General features: G+C 39.4%; 1 protein-coding gene across 1 annotated transcript; it reads left to right on the top strand.

The window, feature by feature from the left end:
• The first annotated feature begins 1,794 nt into the window (after positions 1-1,794).
• On the top strand, positions 1,795-22,147 carry C2H7orf31 (chromosome 2 C7orf31 homolog). Its single transcript, XM_032182772.1, has 9 exons — positions 1,795-1,925; positions 6,393-6,569; positions 8,450-8,521; positions 13,621-13,650; positions 15,334-15,518; positions 17,674-17,766; positions 18,609-18,701; positions 19,067-19,158; positions 21,470-22,147. Exons 1-9 carry the CDS (start codon positions 1,795-1,797, stop codon positions 22,145-22,147), a joined length of 1,551 nt encoding a protein of 516 aa, XP_032038663.1.
• Positions 22,148-22,836: the final 689 nt, after the last annotated feature.

Genomic DNA, 22,836 nt, shown 5'->3' with positions numbered 1-22,836 from the left:
CCTGCCTCAGCAGACAGCTACTGTCATGGAGCTCCAGAGAAAGAAGCTGAGAATTGTGGCAGCTCCCTACATATACAACAGGCAAGGACATAAGAGCTACCAGTCATATGCGTCACCTGAAATTCTGTAAGCCAGGAACACACTTTTTACTGTTTACTAACAAAGGTTAGTAAAGCTGGATAGAGAGGAAATTCAGGTAGGCTCTGAAAACTGTGGACTCAGGACTTACAGAACTATAGCAGTTATGCTGGAAGGAAAGTTTGGCTTCTGTTTTTTTGTGCACATGAAGATTGTGAATCAACAAATCTGAATAAACTCTTTGCAAGACAGTAGTTCTTGAACTTGAGTAATCAGCATGAGATTCTATAGTAGACCACCCAACACTCTAGAAACTGCCAGCATGAAAGAATTAATTTTATTTTTTTCACTTGAACATACTATAGTGGCTTTTTTTTCTTACGACACATCTGGCCCAAATGCCCAGGCATCCTAGAAGAACAGCTTCAAATATTTTCGAATTTGTTTCCTGTTTTAGTAAGTGGAAGTGAAATCTTTTGCATTTCACTGGCATATTCCTGAAGAGAGCTTAATGAAAATATCCAATTTGTCAAAACTTGGCCAAAGTCAGGATCACAAACATGTACCAGTGAGATGAATTTATGTTGCTCCTTTCTCCGTGAGTCTCTCCTCAGACTCCTGTTGCCATTGTAAGCTACATATACAAGCAGACTAAGCTAAGCTGACTAAGCTACATATACTAGCAGACTATAAAATGCAGAGCAAGTTGATTGAAGGTACAAGTCAAAATATATGGAGGTAGAACAAAGGCCTCTCAGCCTTCTCCACGTGATGAGCCATTGGTCATGAGTCAAAAGGAGCTTTGTCACTGCTTGTGGAGAGCAGAGTGAAGGCAGTGCTTCCCTTCGTACCCATAAAATTTTACTAAAACTTAAAACCCTACTGGGTATGTCATATAGGGACAGTGCTTCTAGAAAACCTAGGATTCTGCCATAAAAAGCAGGAAATAGATGCAGGGGAATGCTCTCCTGTTAGAGGAAGAGGAAACAGTAGTGTATCTTCACATATAATTTATTTAAGAAGTTCCTGGTGTTTTTTGACAGAAGACTCCCAGTGCTGTGAACCAGAGTTTCAACAAGTGGAAAGGGCAAGTCCCAGTGCTTTTCTCTTGCACACCTGAGCAACTCAGAATACAGGCAACTTGTTCAGATACAAACACCTGCATGGGGTTATAGATGGCAGAACACTGAACCTGGCAGGATATTTGTGCTGACCTGGTATAGCACCTTTCCTCACAAAGAGGTAATCAGAGCCACCAGTGTTGAAATACAAGTGAAAGGAAGACTAGAGCACTCCTCAGCACAGAGCTAGAAAGACAAAAATCAAGAAAACTAGGAAAAAAATCTCTGTGAAGCAGTATCACCCTTTAGAGTGGGACTGGAAAATATCCAAATGATCACAAATGAGACTTTCTGAGTGCAAGTCCAAACTTTCTTAAGTCATTATTTGTAAGGTTTTTTTCTAACTCCTACTCATCGGTAACACAAAACAACAGTATCATACCTCTTTAATCTGTCTCTTGGTTTTGTTTTATTCTGTAACCTGGTACAAAAGACCAGTAGCTATAGTAAAAACAACCATTGTTTCCAGTCTACACTTGCCAGAATTAGGCAGAACTCATCTGTGTTTCTTATTTGGGATCCAGATGCACTGAAAAAATTTTGCTGATTTGGTATTTTATCCCTCTACTTTCTCCTAGACCCTCAAATACAAAACATGATGATGCATGACCAGCCCCGCTACCACAGGGAAATTAAAGGAACTGAAAACCTATCAAGAACCTTTGAGTCCAATGAGATACTAACTCCACTTCAAATTCCTTCACGTCTAACTGTCTCACAAGACAGGTAAGAACAGAGCTCACAAAGAAAAATTATTTCATTAAAAGTATTTGATATCTAATTACTGTTACCAGAAAGCATTTTTCTAAACGTTATGTTTTTATGGCATGATATATTTTTTCTTTTCATTATAACGTTGTGCAATAGTCTGTCAGTTCCCTGGGAAATAAGTTGATTACAAGTGAAAAGAGGACTGATGAAATATATTATGCTGTAAGGCTCAAAAATCTCTTGAAATAATTTTCATAAAGAATAAAGACAATATGTATATTGCATTACTAATTCAGAAAAAATGTGCATATTTCACAAAATGATCACCAACATTTATCACGTTACACTTTGATCTACTCCTGTTTCAAACCTTTTTTTCTAGATTGCAAGTTGGCCTAGAATAACTGAGATAAAACTTTAAAATTAAAATTTAATGACAGGAAGCCTGCTTTTTGCTTTGGTAGTTATTAACATGCAATAAGAAAGTTTCAAGAATCAATGTATTATTGTGTTTTACAGGACCAGTCAAAGTGTTAGCTAGGGGTCAGTATATGGCAGAATTCCTGCAACTTTTAAAGTTCTGGAAATCTGAACCTCTAGTTGTTCAGTACTCATGCCAATTTTTTTTTTTTTTTTTTAATCTAAATTTCTATTTTTTATATACACAACATTCAAGAGTTAGACGTAAGTCCATCAGTGTTCTTTGATGTGAGATTTTTATCCCTGTTGCTAGAAAACTCAATTCTGGTTTTTCATCTTACCTACAGCCTTCTGTTTTACTACTACTGCTAACTTCTGTTATTTCTGTTATCTCATATCCAACATCTGAATTCCAGACAGAGTATTGTGATATTGAATTATCATGCCTGTCAAACTATCTTGAGGCCTCCCACTTATGTATCTTCCCTGAGTCAGCTTTTGTTTTTTTAGGTCTTGTATTACAGGAGTCTGGGTGAATTTCCATCTGAACTGTTTTAACTATTGTCAGACTTGAAAGTCTGCTGAATGTTAGGCCCAGTTTCAGTGAATGTACAGGAAAGATTCACGTTGGCTACATAGGGTACCATTCAAAAGGAAAATATAAGCTCAGAATTGTCTGCATCATTAGGATCCTAACACATTAGCAAACATCTTTCATATTGCTACTATTTTAGTAGCAATACAACAAACAAGTAACAAGCACAGACAGGTTATTTCTTTCTGAACAGGAAAATCTGTATGGTAGCACAGAGAGTGAACTACACTTTTCTGCTAAAGTAAATCCACGCTCCAGTGAACTCACCAATTTATACCTGAAAAGGTGCCTGCATGTCTTAGAATGTCATACGCATTTTTAAATGGTGCATTTTTTTCTAGTCACATAGTGATAAGCACATAAATAAATAGAATACAGTTGCTGTCAGCTACTAAAAATACTGTATCCATGAATTTTATTACATTATCATCTTGGATTACAATATTTGTCACAAAGATTTGCACTAATAAACAGCCCTCAGCATAACCAGGGGTACATACATGTATTCGTAAAGCCCTATAAGTTTATATATATACATTAAAGGTATCCCAAGGATTTTTCACTGTGATTAGACAATCAGATTCAGGTTGATATACTAAGACAATGTATGTAGTTATTTGTATGTTAGTTGGACAACAGTAAATAACACAAGGTTCTTCTTTTTCCACTCTCACCCTCCCTCCAATGCACTGAATCCCAAATCAATATGTTACTCAGTCACTACATCTATGCTGGCAGGTACAGCGGAGTACAGAAGACCTGTAGAGTCAAAGAGTTGGTGTTGGAGGCCTGAGGTCCAGAACAAAATGCATTTCATGTGCTTTCTACTTCAGATTACCTCTAGTGTGATTCCAGGGACTAAATGCTGTAATACGCTCCCACTGCATTTCTGGAGCATGTCTTGCAGTTAACTTCATCCAGAAGGAACCCAGTTCACGTACTACAAGCCAAAGCACTACAGGGTACTGACCACTGGAAAATTAATGTCAAAAGTGTATTCCTGATCCAAATGAAAATGACAGTGTGAATGCATCCCATGTGAACTCATATAGGATCAGGCCCTAAACCTCTCCCTGTACAAACACACTTTCCACAGACCTTCTGGAAGCTGTCAGCAACACACTCTCAGAATCATTGGCCTCACGTACTGATCAAAGCAGTTACTGGAGCCCTTCACAAGCTCACAGTCTAAGACATTTTATTCTTTTCCTTTTCCTCTTTTTTTTTTTTTTTTTTGGTCAGAACAAAAAAGATAAAAATTTAGAAGTCAGCTTTCAGCATTCAGAATAAATCTAGAGTCATGGAATTCAGAAATGGAAAATCTTAGTAAGTCATTGACTACTTTGCTGAGACTCTGAAGTTCACGATGTACTCTTTAAAACTCTGTCTACCTGAGACCTCATTTGATATTCTCTGGACAGAAGCAATCATCTTTAATATCACTTGATCAATATCAGCTTTTTTTTTTTTTTTTTTTTTTTTTTGTGTGTGTGTGAGAATGAGACTTAGAAACATTTTAAGCTTAATAGAGTCCTGTTTGGACTGAATGGGTGATCAGCCCCAGAAATCTGTGTGTGCAGTGTTTTTCCTTACTGCCTAAGGGAGAGTGGTTGTTATGCTACCTAGTAACCTGGAGATAGCAAACAACAGGAATGATCTATTAATGTTTCCAGCGTGAGTCCACTTAATGAATACAAATACCATATCCATGCAAATGATATGGTATCTGTCTACCTACATTAATAAAGGGAAAATGAGGATTTAGAAAGAATTTTAAAAATGGATGCTTGTGTTTCTTCAGAAACTTAAGCCTTCTGATAAACCTCAGAACACCAGATTTTTATTTTTGTTCATCCTACAATACAAATGAAGAAGTACAAATGTACAAATTTTTATTTTTGTTCACCCTACAATACAAATGAAGAAGTACAAATGTACAAATTTTTATTTTTGTTCACTTTACAATACAAATGTATTACCCCTTGCATCATGGTAGAATGGATAAAGGAACAGCATCAGGTGGCAGCGGAGAGGTCCTGATGCCTGAAGAAGAAACTAAATGACAGGATGGCACTGTACTGCCAAGCAACCACAGAGAACAAACCACCATACAGCAGCTCTGCGTCCGTATCTCATACATCATCATCTCTCATGGCAGAGAAGTCCAAGCTAGCTGGGAGCAAGCTGGGATATCTGTGTGTTTCACCAAGTCCAGTGCTGTGATAGCAGAGCAGTGGCTGCACCAGTCAACAAATGCTCTCCTACTGGTCTGCAACCATGTCCAGATGCTTCACTCATCAGTAAAGAAATACCTAGTATCAGCAAAAGGAGGTAGCACAGATGAGGCCTAGCTACATACAAGAATCAGGGTTATGCATGATGGAAACACTGACAACAGACAGATCTGGCTGCTAGTTCCCAACCCAGTAACATAAACATCATGCTTTCTGGTTTCATAGAAATGAATACGGCGCATGAATAAAAGATCCTGAGGGTGACCATGCCTATCACATATCACAGCAGTTCATTAGCTCCTTCACAGTGTTTTCAGAAAATTCTGCACAACTAAGTCAAATTTATAACACTTATTTTTGCTCTTATCTCTTTAATAAAAGAGCCTACCTGTACCCCTGGCAGGGAAACTGCTGCAGTCCAAACGAAAATGAAGCTTCAAATTTTCTGTGAGTTTGGTGCTGCTCTTTAAAACTCTTTTAACCAAAAACATGTGAGGTGATCATGCACCTAAACATGTTCAACTCCTTGATTTCAAATGACACAGGTATATGAAACTGTAATGCATGTACTTTTCCACTAGCAAATTCATTTCACTACATGTGAAGTACCTGATACAGCTAGCATTCAGTGTGAATTAGAGCTACCAACTTTACATGAATAGAATAGAATAGGTTTAGATCTGTTGGAAGGGACCTACAAAAATCATTGAGTCCAACTGCTTGACCATTTCAGGGCTAAAAAATAACATTTCTCACCCCTCTCTAGAGACTGGTCTAGAGAAGGTTTTCGAAGGCACAAATAACAAATTCATGAAATCAGTGGAAATTAGATTCTAAAGCTTCCACCTGTGACACTGTATATGTTCACCCATCTGTGACGTTGTATATGTTCACCATCCATATGCCACTCAGTAGTATTTACTGAAGGAACAATGCAGGTATTTGTGTGCAGGCAGCTAAGATTTATATTGTGAGATGCACATGCTGCATGTAAAAGCTTCTTTCTTCTCTCACTGATCAAAACATAATAGACTTGATTCAACCTTCATTAAAGAATTGACAGTCACTGTTCTACTTCTCCTAGTGCCAGTTCACCAAAATAGCATCATCCAGAATAAGGCTGAGTAACTCAGAGCCAAGAAAATTAAGCCAAATTTTCACTGTTTAAAAGACTTCAAGCAACCATCACCTTTGCTGCTGTTAAAGGGTGTTTTGGGGAATTCTTTCTTTCAGATATAAAAAGTTCAGGGGATCCCTTTGCTGCTGCAAGCTTCCTGGGGGAATACAAAGTGTGCATGGGGGAACTGCACTACCTGTATTGCCAGAAGACCAGAGGGCTAAGGCCAAGTCTCCATGCACAGTTGTTAGAGGACATTACCATTTTGGTAGTGCTGTTGACCCTTGTCCAAGGTAAGTTAGACAAATACAATCAAAATGTTTAAGTGAAGAGATTTTAGCAAGAATAGCAATAGACACGTATTGGGTTAGACAGCAATTTAGGCTGAGACAGGCAAATATCTGCATTCTAGAAATGGAGCAATTTAAGCTTCTACCCTTTTTACAATGCCTGAAATATTAATGCGTGAACATATTGGTACCCACAAATCTCCACAGAGCATTTTGTTGAAACACTTAAAATTCCAAATCTCCACACTTCATTTATTTTTTGCCCATCATTTGGTAATGATTTACTGTTGGCTGTTGTCCCAAACACCCTTCCTGGCCTTTAAAATGTCACTACTGGCCTAATTTACATGAATGCTCGGCATCCACAAATCCCATAGGCATAAAAAATGAAAAGTAGGCACACAGCTTTTTTAGAAAGCTGTTGTAAAAGCCAAGATCTGTCTTCATCAGACAACAGATGAGGGGAACAGATCTGGGGTGTGCTTTCTGAGCCAGGGCTCCTTTTCTTGGCCTCTTAGCACAAACGGTTTCCTCTCTAACAGCTCCACTGTCATGTCAGCTTTCTGGATGCTCTTTTGCTGCTACTTTTTTCAGGAAACTGTCACTCAGCCACACATGATCCAGTCAGGCCCAGCTCAGCAGTGTGTCTCTCACCATTCCTAGCTCTGCACTCACTAGACAGCCACCGCCCAAGCCCAGCTGAGTTCCAGGCCTGTCTGCCTCCATCAGCCTTGCTCTGTCCAGGCCCTGTTCTTGACTGAGGTCTGAACACCAAACATGAACCTTGCAGAGAGAAGTTTTACTGGAGACAATAGCAGTTCTCATTGGCCATGGGCCCATTGGAGGCCTGAAGCTTTGATTTCACCTGGCATGTGGAGTGCCCACCAGTTTAGGGTTGATACACAGTCAGTACATATGGCACCTTGCACACCAAGTCATATTCCCCACTCTTCCCTGCCGGGTCAAACCCTATCCCAGTGCTTTCTGCCTATACACACACACACGAGCTTCTCTGGTCCCAAATTGCACTTGAGTTTAGCTCCTCCTTTCTCTTTTCCTGACCTCAACCTTAACCTTAGACCAGATGTCTCTGTTTGCCCAGATAAGCTGAATTACTATTGCAGTTATCAGGGAAAAATGTCAACAGACACCCTATGAGGCCCAGCCTCAAATTCAGTTCATCAGCTTGTCAGTTAAAAAACAAATCCCAGCTCTGACCCTAATCCACAGTCTCTGCCCAGAGATCTAACATGACCAGCTGGCCCTTGCTTGAGTCAGCCCCTCAGCCTTACCTGGTAACCTCTTTGAAAAGGACAACTATAAGTTTGGCTCATTGGCCCTTATAATGTTAAGCCTGCTTGTAACCTAAATAATCCTTTCTAGACCTATAAAACAAACTCTCTAGATACAAGGGAGTACAGTTCCTCGAGACAATACACAAATCTACACTCTTGCAGCTGCAACTCTGTTTCTCTGTGACACAGGCACACAGCATATCTTTGGTTCTTCCTCTAGGAGTTCAGAATATAATAGGGTTGATGCCACTTACAGTGAAAACAGTTCCCACAGCTCCTATTGAGTGTTAGGTGTGCATGGTTTGGAGCTATAAGGGCCAAGCTTTCACAGATGGAAGTACTCAGCATACTCAGAAACTTCAGATTCAGGCACAGCTGCTTGACACCTCTCAAAATCCAGCCCTGCATAATTTAGATGTTGAAACTGTGAACAGATTTCCACATGGGTAGCACCTATGAGTTGGGTATTAAGAATTACCTGAAAAATCAAGACAAAAACATACACATCGATTTGAATTGTTATGAGAATATAAGTATATGAGCATATAAAGCATAAGTGTTCTACATTTGCATTTTCTCTTTGCACAGAGGCCTTCCCATTGAGCAGTACTATGATGTCACCCTGCTGAAAAAAAGTGATGTGCGTATGAATGACGATCTGTAAGTTTAAACGGTGTGCTACCCAGATTGTGAATTTAGTGAATTTATCAGCAAACTGAAAATTCATTCCACTCTGGTGATACTATGCATACGTGATATGAAGTGCACATATGATATATGAAATCTGAAGGAACGTATTCTGTAAAAAAGGGATAAGCTAATAAATAACAAACAACAGCAAACGCAGCTAGAAAGGAAATTCAGAATATGGCATTGTGCCCCTTCAGTTTGGTATCTCTTCAACAAGGGTCTCTGAATCTGTTTTACAGATTTTCCATATTTATCAACTTGTAATACTCAAAAATACGGTCCTTTCTGCTACTTAGAATCTAGATTAAATTGAAGTAACTGCAGTAACCATGACACCATGTGTATTTCAGTCCATTTTTCTGGTGTATATATAGAGAGAGATGCATTTAAGGAGGAGGGTTGGCAAGGATTGTTTTTCTCACTGCTACTGCTTAAGAGAAAGACTGAGTGAATTTGGATGGGGCTGCACTTCTGCAATCCGACGTTTTGCCACTTGATGGCACCAGCAAAACATTTAACATTGCTCAAACTACTGCAATTAATTTAAAGTAATTTAAAGTTTAAATGTAAATTCTTCAAATGCAGGAAATGAACGAAGCTACACCTCTCATGTCAGCATTAATAGCTACAGCACATTAGAAACCTGAGAATATTTCTGTGATTATTTTTTCAATTATCTTTATAGGGCTGTGAGGGGTATTTTTTGACCCCCACCAGTCTCCATTTAGCCCCCCTGCATGTGAGGTACCTGCTCCCCATTTTGTGTAGACTCAACACACTTCAGAAAAGCAGGAGAGCTAATTGTAAATAAGCCACAGAAGCTACACAAGGAAACCTCCCACCCTGTTCTTTGTAGTCCACTGCTCTTCGCAGGCTTTTCTTTTTACTACCTCATTACAGTAAGCTGGACAAGAAGAGATGAATTTGTTTACCTCCAAGAGTGCACAGGCCAAGACTCCTTCATACTGGGATAGCATATGGCCTTTCACCAGCCATGCACGTTAGAGCTGTGCTGCTTTTGCATAATTTGATTACAAGCTACAAGGAAGTAGTAAGTTTCCTTGCAAGTTTCTTCCTGCATATCTCCCAAGCACTTAGTGGCAAGAACTGGCCCATGCCCTTTTGAAATTGTGCATACACCTCAAGTTTGAGATGTACAACAGATGCAGAAACAGGCTCACTCTTCCTTTAACACTGGCCACTTACATGAATGTTTGCTTCTTTTATGTTGCATAGCAAAACTGGTTGATTCTTTTTCATAATCCATCCCCAGGAAAACTGCATCAAATGCAGTGGAATACCAGAAAACAATTTGGCCTACTGTGACTTACTAGTCAAATAATTGTCCTGTTACATGACATGTCTATTTGTATCCATGAAACAGCAGAAGCTCAGGCAGATTGTGGAGTAAAATTTAAAACTGTTCTTCGCATAGGGTAGGAGTGTTTTCAGTAATTCCTAGGCTGCTCAACCTGAAATGCATCTTGGTAAAGGATGCTCTGAGATCTGTTCGCTTCACAGCAAGAGTTTTCCTTATGCCAGTTGCCTACCAGAATGGAATATCCACATACTCAGGAGAGGACATGGGACACTTCTGGGGATTTGATTCAGTAAGAGGAAGTAACCAGGAACTGCTGTAACTATGTGGCCTTGCACTGGCTATATAAGAAACAAGGAGGTTTTATATAAGCATAGGTTAGACTCTGCCCCCAACACATACTCAGAAGTACACAACCTTGGACACTGAATGTTTGATCATTAGAACACCGATGAACTTTCTCCATTATTTTGCACTCACATCTTCATCTGAAACATGCTGGGTCTCTAAAATATATTATGGTTGATGTTTTGTTCTGGTTTAAACATTTTTTTTCTTTAAGGTTATATTTTCTCTGTCTTTTAGAGACCTTTGAATTGAAGGAAAGAGTGTATCCTTTAAAATGAAAAGTGAAACATACACCAAATACATCTGTCATGTTCATAGTTCAAGGTCTTTCAGAGAAAATATTCTTCCTGCTGTCAGAGACTATTAAGCGGTGACAGCCACATGGAACCTTTCCTGAAAAATGCCCACTGAGTGCTGCTCTGCAGGTCTACCTGGGAGCTGTTAATACTCAGTTTATTTGCCTTATAGCCTGTGAGGGCTCCTCTGAGCCATTACTGTCTTTTGCGGGAAATGAATTACCAGACATTTGCAGTAACTCTGTACACCTTCATGAGACAACTATGCTTTTGCCTTAAATATGCACCCTGCATATCCTTGTGCAGTGCTGCATTAGAATGAATCACTTGGTTTGCACAGATGTACTTTCGCAAGTGCATTAGCAGTGGGCTACATGTGCCCTCTCTGTCAAATGTACTGCAGAAAAGTAGCTGCCTACTTCCATCTAAAGCTGTTATGAGTCCTCACGTTCACATCAAACAAGACCATAAAAATCCTGAAAGGCCTTGAAAAACATCCTTGAGCCATTGCTAGAATCTTAGCAACACACACACACACTGCATCAGGCCAGTGCATTTACACTTTCCTTCCAAAGACAAGTCACACCAACAAAGTTTTGGGTGCATTCAGCAGCACTACAGAATAGTTTTTCTCCACTGGGTTTTCTCCACATGGGTTTTAATCTGTAAATCATGCATATCATGCCACATATCACTTCCATTCCTCTGCTTTTGCCCCGGCTCCCTGAGCCCTGGTGGTTCCCTGACCTGCAGCTCAAGGTGCCCAAAGTGCTCTCATTGCTAGGGAAATGGGACAGTGTCCTACGGGACCACTCCCTGGACCTATTCTGGAGCTTTCTAAACTGGCACCATAAGTCCCTCCAGCTCGAGCCTGACTTCTTTTCAAGAAGTGACGGACTCCATATTCTTTGTGGACTGAACACAAAGGGGGAGATAATGATTACTGAGCAGCTGTGTCTTGTGTAACACTGGCAGACTCCAGTCTACCAGAAGTTCACTGAAAGCATCTCAGACCCAAGTCTGGAAAAATTACTACTGCTTTCTTCCTTTCCTGTTGGAGCTCGACCTTTCTATAGTTCCATCCATTCTAAGTGGCTTCAGGACCAATAATGCAGTTTGAGTTTTAAAAATGTAAGGGACGCTCTAAATAACCAGATACCTTTGAAAATATAAAGCTTTGCTGGCTGTTACAACCTGAGCTCACAAAGCTTCTCTGAATCACAGCAGTCATGAAAATGCATAGTTATCCTTATTTTATTGCTGCCTTGTGTTATAATGAGAAGTGATCTACAAAGGTATTTAAGCAGTTCTGCCACGATACAGCACAAAGGAGGCTTATTCTCCTTACACTTGCATATTTGTATCAGGAATATGTCCAATGAATGCAATGAAGAATTTAACAATGCACACTGTAACATAATATGAAGGGAGAATAAACACTGAGAATTTTCCTCCATGTCTCTGAGCAATTTCTGTTCTAACTGTAGAAATGGAAAACCAATTAGAAGTATCTATGGAAAAAGCATCTAAAGATTGTTTTTCTGTAAGTGTGGCTATTTCTGTAAAAGCTTTCATTTTTCAAGACGAAGTTTGAATCAGAGTCCCAGATGATTATAACAGTATACAAATGGTTGTCAAAATCCAACATGTAATGTTTAAATGCTGTTAGCATCACACACTAAAAGGGAAGCAGATCTTTTGCTTAGCTCAGTTGAGGCATGAGTTATGTTGGCATGGTAATTTGGGAGATGTAGCACTTCATGGTGATCACATAGACTTCACAATGAAATGCATGAATACTGCTTAGTGTATCGGAACAGCATATGAACAAAATTATCTGGCACATGAAAGTTTATCTTCAAAAGAACCATTTCAGTGTGGAAAGAAATTAGCATAGGATTGTACTGAACTTCTTTAGGCAAGGGAGCATATTTTCTCTTTGTGCAGTATCTATTTTTATGGAGGCTAGATTAATGATGGAGGAGCCAAGTTGTAGCTCTTGAGACACGGGTGACTTGAACAGAGTTTGGGTGCAGCTCCCATGCCATGGCTATGTCATTAACCAGGTGACTGGGTAGTCTCGAGCTGTGGGAGGAAAAGTCTCCCAAGGAACTACTAAGGCTGAAATAAAGCAGTCTTCATGGAGCACATTAACGTCCCACACAGCTCTGTTCTCAAATGGCACAGCGGGAGCTCTGAAGTTATCATCGCCTCCTGCTTAGGAATGATTCCTGGACATCTCTCTCCTCACTGGGAAATATGAAGGGTTTTGGCAATATGAAGATTTTGGTATATGGCCTGTAGAATCAAGAAACATGAACACCATACAAAAAGTAAAGCTTAAGATTATCATTAGACAACTTCTCCTACCCATATAAAGACCTTTTCAGGCAAGACCAGGTAATTTAGGCTTCCTCATGAAAAACCTGAGGATTTCAGAGCTCCAGGTGATCCACTTAGATTTTTTACTAGATGATAAGATCAGTAATAAAATTGTCTTTTTCCTTCATTATACCACACAGAACCATTAAGCAAAGTATTTTTTTTTCTTAATCTTAGACATTTTTCTGCCTTGGAACAATCACCAAGAGACTCTTAGCTAGCCTCAGTGATGAAATTCTTGCCCTTTAAATTTAGTGTTTTCTTTTGATTGCTTTTTAAAAATTCATTTGAAGCATAAAATAAGTCTCCATTGTAAAATATAAATAATTTATTATCATGGAATTAATAAGTACTTTCCCTGCAAGTATGAATAGGATACGTTTTCTGTTTTGCATTACTGATTTATTTTTACTAATAGCACGTGCAGTTGTTAATTAATATAGAGTTTATTACACAGAAGTGTAAGAGGCTAGATTTTTTCCCTCACTCCTTTTAAGAAGACATTCTACATACCACTTGTTCCAGGCACTGTTTCAGCCTTTGGCACCTAGCAACACCAAACATTTCTCGTGGATTGAGTGATACCAGTAAGAATATTGTCTGCACTGCTTACACATTGATTCGTCCCTAATGTATATTGATTGCACTGATTGAGATAAAGTGTGAGAGGTACAAATGAAAGTGGACCATTTCAAGTAACTCACTCTTTTTCTTCCCTAATACAGGCTTCATAAGCCACCAAGCAGTTTGGCTAAGTAAGTACATTTCACCTTTATTGTACCTTATTACTTCCTTAATGAAATAAAAAGACAAGACCTTTCTCTTATAGCCATAATTGCACTGTGTATGTTCCTTGGCAGTAAGCAGCAGCAAAAAGCTACTAGGCAAAAAGCTCTCTCTCAAATGAAGCATATAATGATAGGTTTAGCAAGTTAGCAGTGTTTGCCCAGCACACCCACTCTCCTAACAAATACTGATCTTGCTGACTTGCCTATGGGCTAATTGGGTTTCCTTGGCTGTGTTGTTCATGGCCTCTTTACCCAACGTGAATGAAAGAATGCAAATCTAATGTATGTATAAAGCAGATTTGTGGGAGGGAAGCCTAGGAAGAGCTCAGCTTGGTAAGAAAACTTATTACCTCATGATGGACAGGCTCAGGAATGGATGAACTTGGCTCCTACGTAAGGTCAAAACTTTGCTTTCAGCAGCAACTCGGGAAAGGCATTTGCTCTCAGTAAGCTGCTACATGCAGTTGTGGTAGAATTTAGAAGAATCCAAAAGGGGTGGATTACTCTTACTGGAATAAACTTCATTTAAACCTCTAATTTTTGTCAGAAGCCTTTCATTTGCCTCAGAAGATTCCTGTTATTTGTTTTTTTTTGTTTGTTTTTGTTGTTGTTGTTGTTGTTGTTTTTTTAATTAGGCTGTTATGGAAAACTGAAAGCTGAAAAGAATAGCTACAGCAACCTCAGAACTCTCTGTGAAGTCCTGGTTCTCAGTGCCCCACAAAACTCTCCATTTTAGCTTTATCCTTCTTCCTCTCACAAATAAATACCTTTTTATACACAAATATCCCAATAGTCCTAGTCCTAGTCCAAATGGCAGATAAGACTGCTTCTGTTGTGATGGGGTTTCTTCACTCGTTATTCCCACCACCACCACCACCACCATCTCTTTTCACACTGTTCCTCATGACAATCTTGCTTTACTTCCCCCTTTCACCTCTGTCGTTTTTGGAGTCTACAGGAAATAAATTTCCCCTGGAAAGATTTCTCATCAATTCTTCAGTTATTTATGATTTCTGGAGTGGGCACCTCTCTCTGAAGCGCAATCCTGCCCTGCATTCCATCAAGGGCAGAGTAAATCCCTGAATATGATGATATCCAATATGGTTTGTGATAGACTCACAGCAATTGTGTTGCTCTGAAAGACTTATTCATAGTAATTGTAGCTAACAGGAAGACTATAATGATAGAAGCAAACATTTTTACTTGCATTTGGGGTCTGACAGAGGCATCTTTTCTCCTGTTCGACTGGATCTGTTGTTAAGCATCAGGTAAAAATTGCTATAACCAACAGACCCACGTCACTGTTGGACATGTCTGAGAGGCATAGCCACTGCACCTTCGACTGGGGAGTGTTGGTGGCCTGGATATGCAGTTATGCAAGTTGCAAATGTAAATCTAACGATTCTCTTTCACGTAAGCAGACAATACAGGAGCAGGCAAGGGAATGATCATTGTAAATTCATTGTAGGGTACAAGCCAAATGGGATTTTAAAAAAAAGACATCACCTTTCTGCTTCTTAATTCTCTCCCAGTTCTTGCGAAGTGTTATATTTAATGCTAAAGCTCTGTGAAATGTGAAATAAGGAAATGTGAAATAAGGAAATTTTCTTTCTTTCTGTTCATCCTCCTGACAACTGAAACCAATCCAAGACCACTGTGCCTGCCGTTTCCCATCTCTCATCCCTACCAGACACACATCTCTAGGTATGCCATGTTCCCAAACTTCAGATCACCTGAGGATCGAGACACCGGGATCGATGCAAGCAATCATCAGCCTTTCCACCCCAATATCCCTAGCAAGCCTTATGATGTGGTTGTTCTAAGGAAGACCAAAGGTAAGACTGCTCTCTGAGGATTTATCATCTATTCTCTGATGATTTATCGTTTATTCTTGAATATTATTTAGAAATTCTGCTTAAGTCTTGTGACTCCTTTCTAATGAAGCTCCATGCAGCTAGGATCTGAGAATATTAGTGACCAAGCTACGCATCTTGGCTTAAATTGGAGCTCTTCATGCTGATGGTTGCATTCTCCAAGGGAGATACCTCAGCACTGAGAGTGATGAATTAATGTCTGTCTCATACAAAGACCTTGTAGCTTCAGAAGTCAGCAGTGTTCTTAAAGCTCTTAAATGGTATTCTCCATAAATATGTATCATTCAGTGTATCTGATACCTTCTGGCAGGGAAATGATTCTTCACAGTCTGAGGGAGTGGTGGGGAAAGGAAAAAAATGCCTTAAGAGGGATCAAAAATTAACAAATTCTGGGCAAACGCCATGTCTGCCACACCTTTGCTGAGGACAAAAAGTTACCCCTGAAAGAAGTGCTGAATGATTTAAAATATTTTATCACCATACAGGTGGTGGAACAAGGTCTAGAATCACATAGTAACTGATTTTTTACAGAACAGCATGTAAGCCATTGTGACATGTTAGTTTTTAACCCCAGCAGAATTTTGTCCTGGGAGTGGCTTACATAATGCATCAGATGAAAAATTGTGCTTTTCATTGGGGACAGTCTGCTGCATTGGGATTCTGACAGGTACTTCATTCTGTATGGCTCTGCTGATCACCTGCATGAACTGATGAGCAGTCTTTAGCAGCTGTTGGCCACACAGGCTCAGGGAATTTGGGACAGCAGAAAGCCAGCACCTCTCAGTGCCATGGCACTGCTTCTCAGAAGGGGTTTGGCAAAACTGGAATAGAAGAAGCATACAATGGCGTGTCTAAGAAGCTCTTCAGTACTGTAAAAGCTGATAATGTTAAGTAGTAGGTTAATTTGCACTAATGAGCTGCCATTCCCAGTCACTGCCAGTACTGTACAATTATGTATATAATTGGATATGTGAGCCTTTTTTTTGTGAGGTATTTGTCTATCCAAACAAAGTATCTCTCCACAGAGCATATAATGTCAGGAGCAGTCATTTTTAGTCACTTTTCAGTGATCATTTTTCAATGTAAGAAACACTAATCACATGTGGGGAGGTGGGTTTATAGCGACTACAAAGCCTATTTTTGCACAGCAGAAGGATCATTGGAGGCCAAGCTCTATTTCCAGCAAAGCTTAGCAGGTTCGGAATTACAAGATAAGGGGGCAGCTACTGCTGGCACTCCAAAAATAACTTCACTTCATTTGATCAGGATGCTCCACTCCTCACTGACTGAAGGAGAAACCTCTGGTTAAGAACAGATGACACAGATCACATGTGGGTGACTTTTACCACTGGAAAGTTGTGTTTAAAATTTTTCACAGCAAGGTTATGTTTAAATTTTATTTATTTATTTATTTATTTTTCCCTTTCTACATCTTGCTTCTACAAAACTCAGAGTAATTATTATGTAGTCAATTACAGAGCCAGGGTGAGAAACAAAGCTCTTGCAAGCATACTCTGCAGTTTCATTTTTATCAGACATCTGGAAGAATTCTGTTATTCTGCTGAAGGTGACATTATGAGTACAAAACCAGCTTCAACAATTCATGAAACTTTATTGATCTTACTGTTTGCTGTTGTTGTTTGTAAAAATCATGCACAGAAAATGCAGTAAGAATCTGCTGGTGTGTGAATTAATCCAGAGCTCCTACAATTGGTCACGGGCATGTGTCAGTCAGCTCTAGCAGGGGTATAAGATCCAACCTTCAGCAACTTGTCACCATCCCCTCTGCCTGAGACAACTATCTGGTGGTGCAGATGCTCATGTGAAGACTTCCAGCAAGGCAGGAGGGTTAACGTAGGCTGCCTAAATAGTTAATCTGATCTGATTTAGCTCTGCTGATTTTGTACTACAGAGTGAAGATGAGTTCTGTCTGCAGATCCATGAGGTAAGTCTCCCAAGGTAGAAAAGACAGCAGCAGCAGCTCCAGAAAGAACCTCTTCCACCAGCACAGCTGTCTATAAACTGAGCATAATACGTCTACAGCTTGATATGCAGATACATCTGTCATTCTGATCAATGGTGTTACTTTAGAACATGTTAAATATATCCCCTTCAGGTAATCCATACAGGCATGAGGTTGTCAGCATTCCCCCTGACTCCCTGAAGAAAGCTTTGCACTGGCCAGGACAATGCACATACTTCCAAGTAGGTAATTCATACAGCATATGGGGGGAGGTGTTGCTAAAGAAACCCAGATTACACTCTCCAGCCCTAGAAATAAATGGATTTGAGCAGCAACAGATTTTTGCTCCTTCTTACCTCTCCACAAGTCCTGCCAGCATACTGACAGGCTGGTGTCTCTATTTCCATGTTCTGAAGGAAACAGATTGTGAATGGTCACTGACTCTAACCTTGCTTTCCACAGCTGTAATGATGGAGACTAGGCTGATCCATGAAACACAAGAGTGAAACTGGTCATGAATGATTGGGTTTCTACTGTTCTTCGGCCTAAACAGTTGTTAAACAGCTGTTCTCTTCCTAGGGGGATATAGCCTGAAGTTTGATGACAGATAAAAGCCATGAAGAATGTAGCAAAAGACAGTGGTAAACAAAGAAAGATACAGCCTTTGGAGACAGACAATCTTATGGATGTGGCAGGGGAAAATCAAAGTGGCAGTCCATTTTCAGGCTGTTATTGTGACTGCAAAAGAAACTTTATATAGCATGTAATGTTCTGCCTTGGTGTGGCTACCATGCCTAAGTTGATTCCAAGTTCTTTGAAATGAATTCAACTGAATTATGTGCCTGTTAAATCTTCCTATTTGAGTAGAAATACTGTACTGAAGATTTTTATTAGCATTTTCTAATACGCTAATTTAGCATACTATGGAAGGGATATTTTAAACCTTTAGAACATTGTTATTTTATTTATTTGGTTTATGCCTTACCTGTTTCTTCTTATCCTTCAGCTTCCTAAATTTGCTGAAGAAAAGGGTCAAATATACTACCCTTATCCACCAAAGATGGTAGCCCCTAATTCCACTTTTAAAGAGCTAGAACATAACCTCTCTCCAAGAACAACCAACATGCTACGAAACACTGAAAGGGCTCAGGGGATCACAACATACAGTCGCAACTTCACAGGTAAGCAATTGTTTTCCTTTCCTTTCCTTTCCTTTCCTTTCCTTTCCTTTCCTTTCCTTTCCTTTCCTTTCCTTTCCTTTCCTTTCCTTTCCTTTCCTTTCCTTTCCTTTCCTTTCCTTTCCTTTCCTTTCCTTTCCTTTCCTTTCCTTTCCTTTCCTTTCCTTTCCATTTACTTGGAAAGACCACAAGATGTCACCCTTTAATTCTTTCTAAAAAAAAAAAAAAAAAATTAAAAAAAAAAAGTCATTTAGTAACAAAGGTCTCAAAATCTGTAAATTATCTGAGATTTTTCAGGGGGGCTGAGCACTAATTTTCATTTTCCTAACTAATAAAAATATGTGATAATAAAATATGTCTCCATTAAGGAAGAGGCCCTGTGAATCCCCTTGTACTGGATGACTATTACATGAAAGCAGTTGGCAGACTAACTGGAGAACTAGGTACAGACGTGGAACTTGTAAGTACTGTCTTTACTAAAACTCAGATGCTTTCACCACAGTAACATTGACAAGAATATTTCCAGATTCAACTAAAAGAATTAAGCCTTCCCTTTAATAATACTTAAATGCAAGGCAAGAATCATTCTAAGAGAAAGGGTAAAGTTCAGTATACTAAATGACTCCTGACAGAGCTGCTTTACAGAACTTATGTAATGGATTAGTGATTTGTTCAGGGTATGAGGTGCTGCGGGTAGGTTACAGTGATCATCTGAATATTTTTTTATCTTATCATTTAAAGCTGCCACCAACTCATGACAGCAATTCAAAGGACCTTTTGCCTTGGAAAGTAGAAGTAATATTCTCCATAAAATGAGTTGGCAGCTCTTATGAACCATGCAGTACTGCAGAGACTGAAACATACTGGCTAGACGTTTAGCTGGTGTTAATCAGCACAGCTCCACATCAGCTTATTGTCTTTATTGCTTTATTTGATAAGTGGCCTAGTATCATTGCAGACTCCTATGTCCTTACTAACTATACCAGCTTAAGTTTGGCAGAGTTCTTGTGATTCATCCTTCTCCATTTATGTGAGTGGTTTGCTTTTTTTTTCCCTTAGGATGCATCAGTAAATTTGCCAAATTCTGTTTCATTGCAACTATTTACTTTTAAGAACATAGGCATGAACATAGATATGGAAACTCCATGTTCATTGTCTTCAAAAACTTTGATATTCAATGTGGCCTCTTAGAAAGTCAAAAAATACTATTTTATTAAATGCTACCCTTGCAAACAAAGCATAACATGGTAGGTAGGAATAGCAAATCAACTTGTTTTGCTTTTTGCTAATGCATCATTACCTGTAATGGCTTAAGCCCTTTCAGTGACACCTGCACATTGTCATGCTGAGTACATACACAGTTATAATTGATTGTTACCAACTAAGCAATTTTGCATGTAAAACAGATTCCTGCTCACCTTTTCACAGCACTGCTCACTTAACAGCGCTTGCAGGTTCAAACTTTTGTCTCTAATGCCTTCATATGTGATTGCACAAATATATGAAAAGCAGGGCAACCAAAGTAAGATGCTATCATTTTCTTTGTTTATAGTCAAAAAATTGCCCTGGATAAAAAGTCCCCAAATTGTTGTGCTTTTTATTATTATTATTATTATTTTTAATTCCAATAAATTAAATCCCTTTTGAAATGGTATTTACAAGTCTTTGATAACTGAATCGGAAAAGTTGTCTGGCTTTTTCTCCAGCATGATAAAGAAACAAATGTTTTGCTTTGTGACAATGAAAACTTCAAAGAACACCTTCAACAGCTTGTCTCTGGAAATGAAAATCCAAACTAGCGGCTTACATTAATTCAAAACAGAGCAGTTTTATTGCCCTCTGGCTTCCAAAGTGTGATCAGTAGAGGCCATGCTAATTTATCTGAGCATCATTATCCCACTTAAAAGATACATACATTAAATATCAAAAATTCTGATTGTTCAGCACAGTAATTGCTGAAGCCCACTCTTTGGGTACAGGACTCAAACTTACTTTGTATGAACAGTCCCTATACAATGTAGCTTTGTCTCTGCACTGGTATCTGAAGCCTGTGAAGAATCAGAAGCCTGAAGACTGTGTCCCATGGGATCTCGTCCACTAATTCTTTGAACAGCTGGAAGTTGGATCTTCTAAAGTTCAGGGTGCTGACTTTGCTCTTAGCCAGGCCCATTATAGTCACTGTTTATACTATCACATTATTTAGGAGACCACAAATTGGAAAACAGATGCTTACAGAAAGAAAAAAAGAAAAAAAGAAAAAAAAAAAAAAAAAAAAAAGGAAAAAAGACAGCACAATCTAATTATATCCATTTGCATCTTGTGCATATCACAGAATCACAGAATCACAGAATTTCTAGGTTGGAAGAGACCTCAAGATCATCGAGTCCAACCTCTGACCTAATGCTAACAGTCCCCACTAAACTATATCCCTAAGCTAATAGGGATGGAGCAGAATATTTTGTCTTTTCCAAAGCATACAGACCAGCTCTAATCTCTCCATATGGCAGGGCAGTAATGACTGTCTGGACTGACGGACTGATTCCCTTTGCCAGCCTGTTTTGCATACTGTCAGAGCGAAGTAGTGGCCACGAGTGACAAAGTTCTCACACCTGGCACAGTACTCCAAGTTCCTAGGAATAATGCTTCCCTCACTTTCCACAATGTGGGGCAGTAAAGATAGACACGTAACTGAGTAAATTTCACTCATCCCAGAAAATGGTTGCCTCAATCCCTGCTAATTACAGTGTTAATTCTTTTCCTTCCTCCATTAGAAAGAAACCTTTCTGTCTAGTCTCTCACAAGTGAGACCTCTTGAAGGGCGCAATGCACGTTTACTTCAAGGACGACGTCCCCATGAATCTATTCTGCAAGAAGAGGGCTCCTGCCAGGAGCAGGCCCAACTGCCTTGCCTGTGTTACCAGAAAGATCATTATCTGGATACAGGGCTGCCAATAAACGAATTTCAGAAAATCACTGACGCGTGGCAAACAGAAGCATTGTACAAGAGGCAGTTTTCAGGAATGTCTGAACTTGAATCCCTTCCAAAACGCGCACATTGCCTTTCCTGTGAAGATATCAAGCCCAAACGTTTGGACCAACATACAGTATGGGAAAACCCAGTCAGCCTAAATAAACCAGTCTTACCACAGGATGTAAACAGCGAGGAAAGAAGAATTGAATTGCACAGCCTCTGGTACCAAGAAGCAAGTCAGCCTGCATGGAGACCAGAGAGGCAAACAGAGACAGCACTGCCTGAATGGATCCCTGGCTTTGAGGTTCTTCAGCGCCCAACAGCACTGCTGGAGCTGCAGGATTCCTTCTCTAAGACAGCAGCACAAAAACGTTTTCATGATTCTATCAATGGAGAGACAAAAGATCTCAGAGATAACATCACTGAGGGAAGGAGACACAAATTCTATGGATTCAATGCTTTTTATTTCCATAACTGACACATTCCCTGGTCTTTTTAAAATACTAACAAATAAAAAGTACTTCAACGTAGCATGTCTATTCTTGTGTACCGGTTATGGCTGAAATAATTTGTTGTCTTCATAGTAGCTCACGTGGTGCTGTGTTTTGCATGTGTGATGAAAATATTGTTGATAACACATCGATGTTTTAGTTATTGCTGTGCAGTGCTTGCACAGGAGTAAAGGATTTTTCTGCTTCTCATGCTGCTGTGTCAATGAGGAGGCCAGGGGTGTACAAGAAGCTGAGAGGGGACACATGAATGACAACAACAACAAAATCACCAAACACATTATTTTTAAACATCTGAAGTCCTGTTTGCAAAGCCTTTCAAAAATAAGAACAGTGCAACAGTAAATTTATTGGAAAGCCACCTCACAGATTACCAGCTGGTTTTGCAAAAGGGATGCAAAGAATAAGTTTAAATTGCTGTTTTCTGTGAGCTAGGAGATCACTGTTTCCCAAAATTCGGTAACATAACTAATATTGGTTTAATGAATACCTTAAGGAGCTAGAAGCCAGGTGGTGATTAAAAAAGCAGAAACAGCACATGTACATTTGTTTTTTGTTTGTTTGTTTGTTTTAACTGGTTAATTAAAAGAGGGCCTATTCAGTTGTTTCTCAGAGAGTACCTGAAGAAGGAGCAAAATACCTTTCTATTTTTATCAAG

Source organism: Aythya fuligula, chromosome 2 (genome assembly GCF_009819795.1).
Source record: "Aythya fuligula isolate bAytFul2 chromosome 2, bAytFul2.pri, whole genome shotgun sequence".
NCBI classification, from domain to species: Eukaryota; Metazoa; Chordata; class Aves; order Anseriformes; family Anatidae; genus Aythya; species Aythya fuligula.
This window is presented reverse-complemented; position numbering and strand designations above follow the sequence as displayed.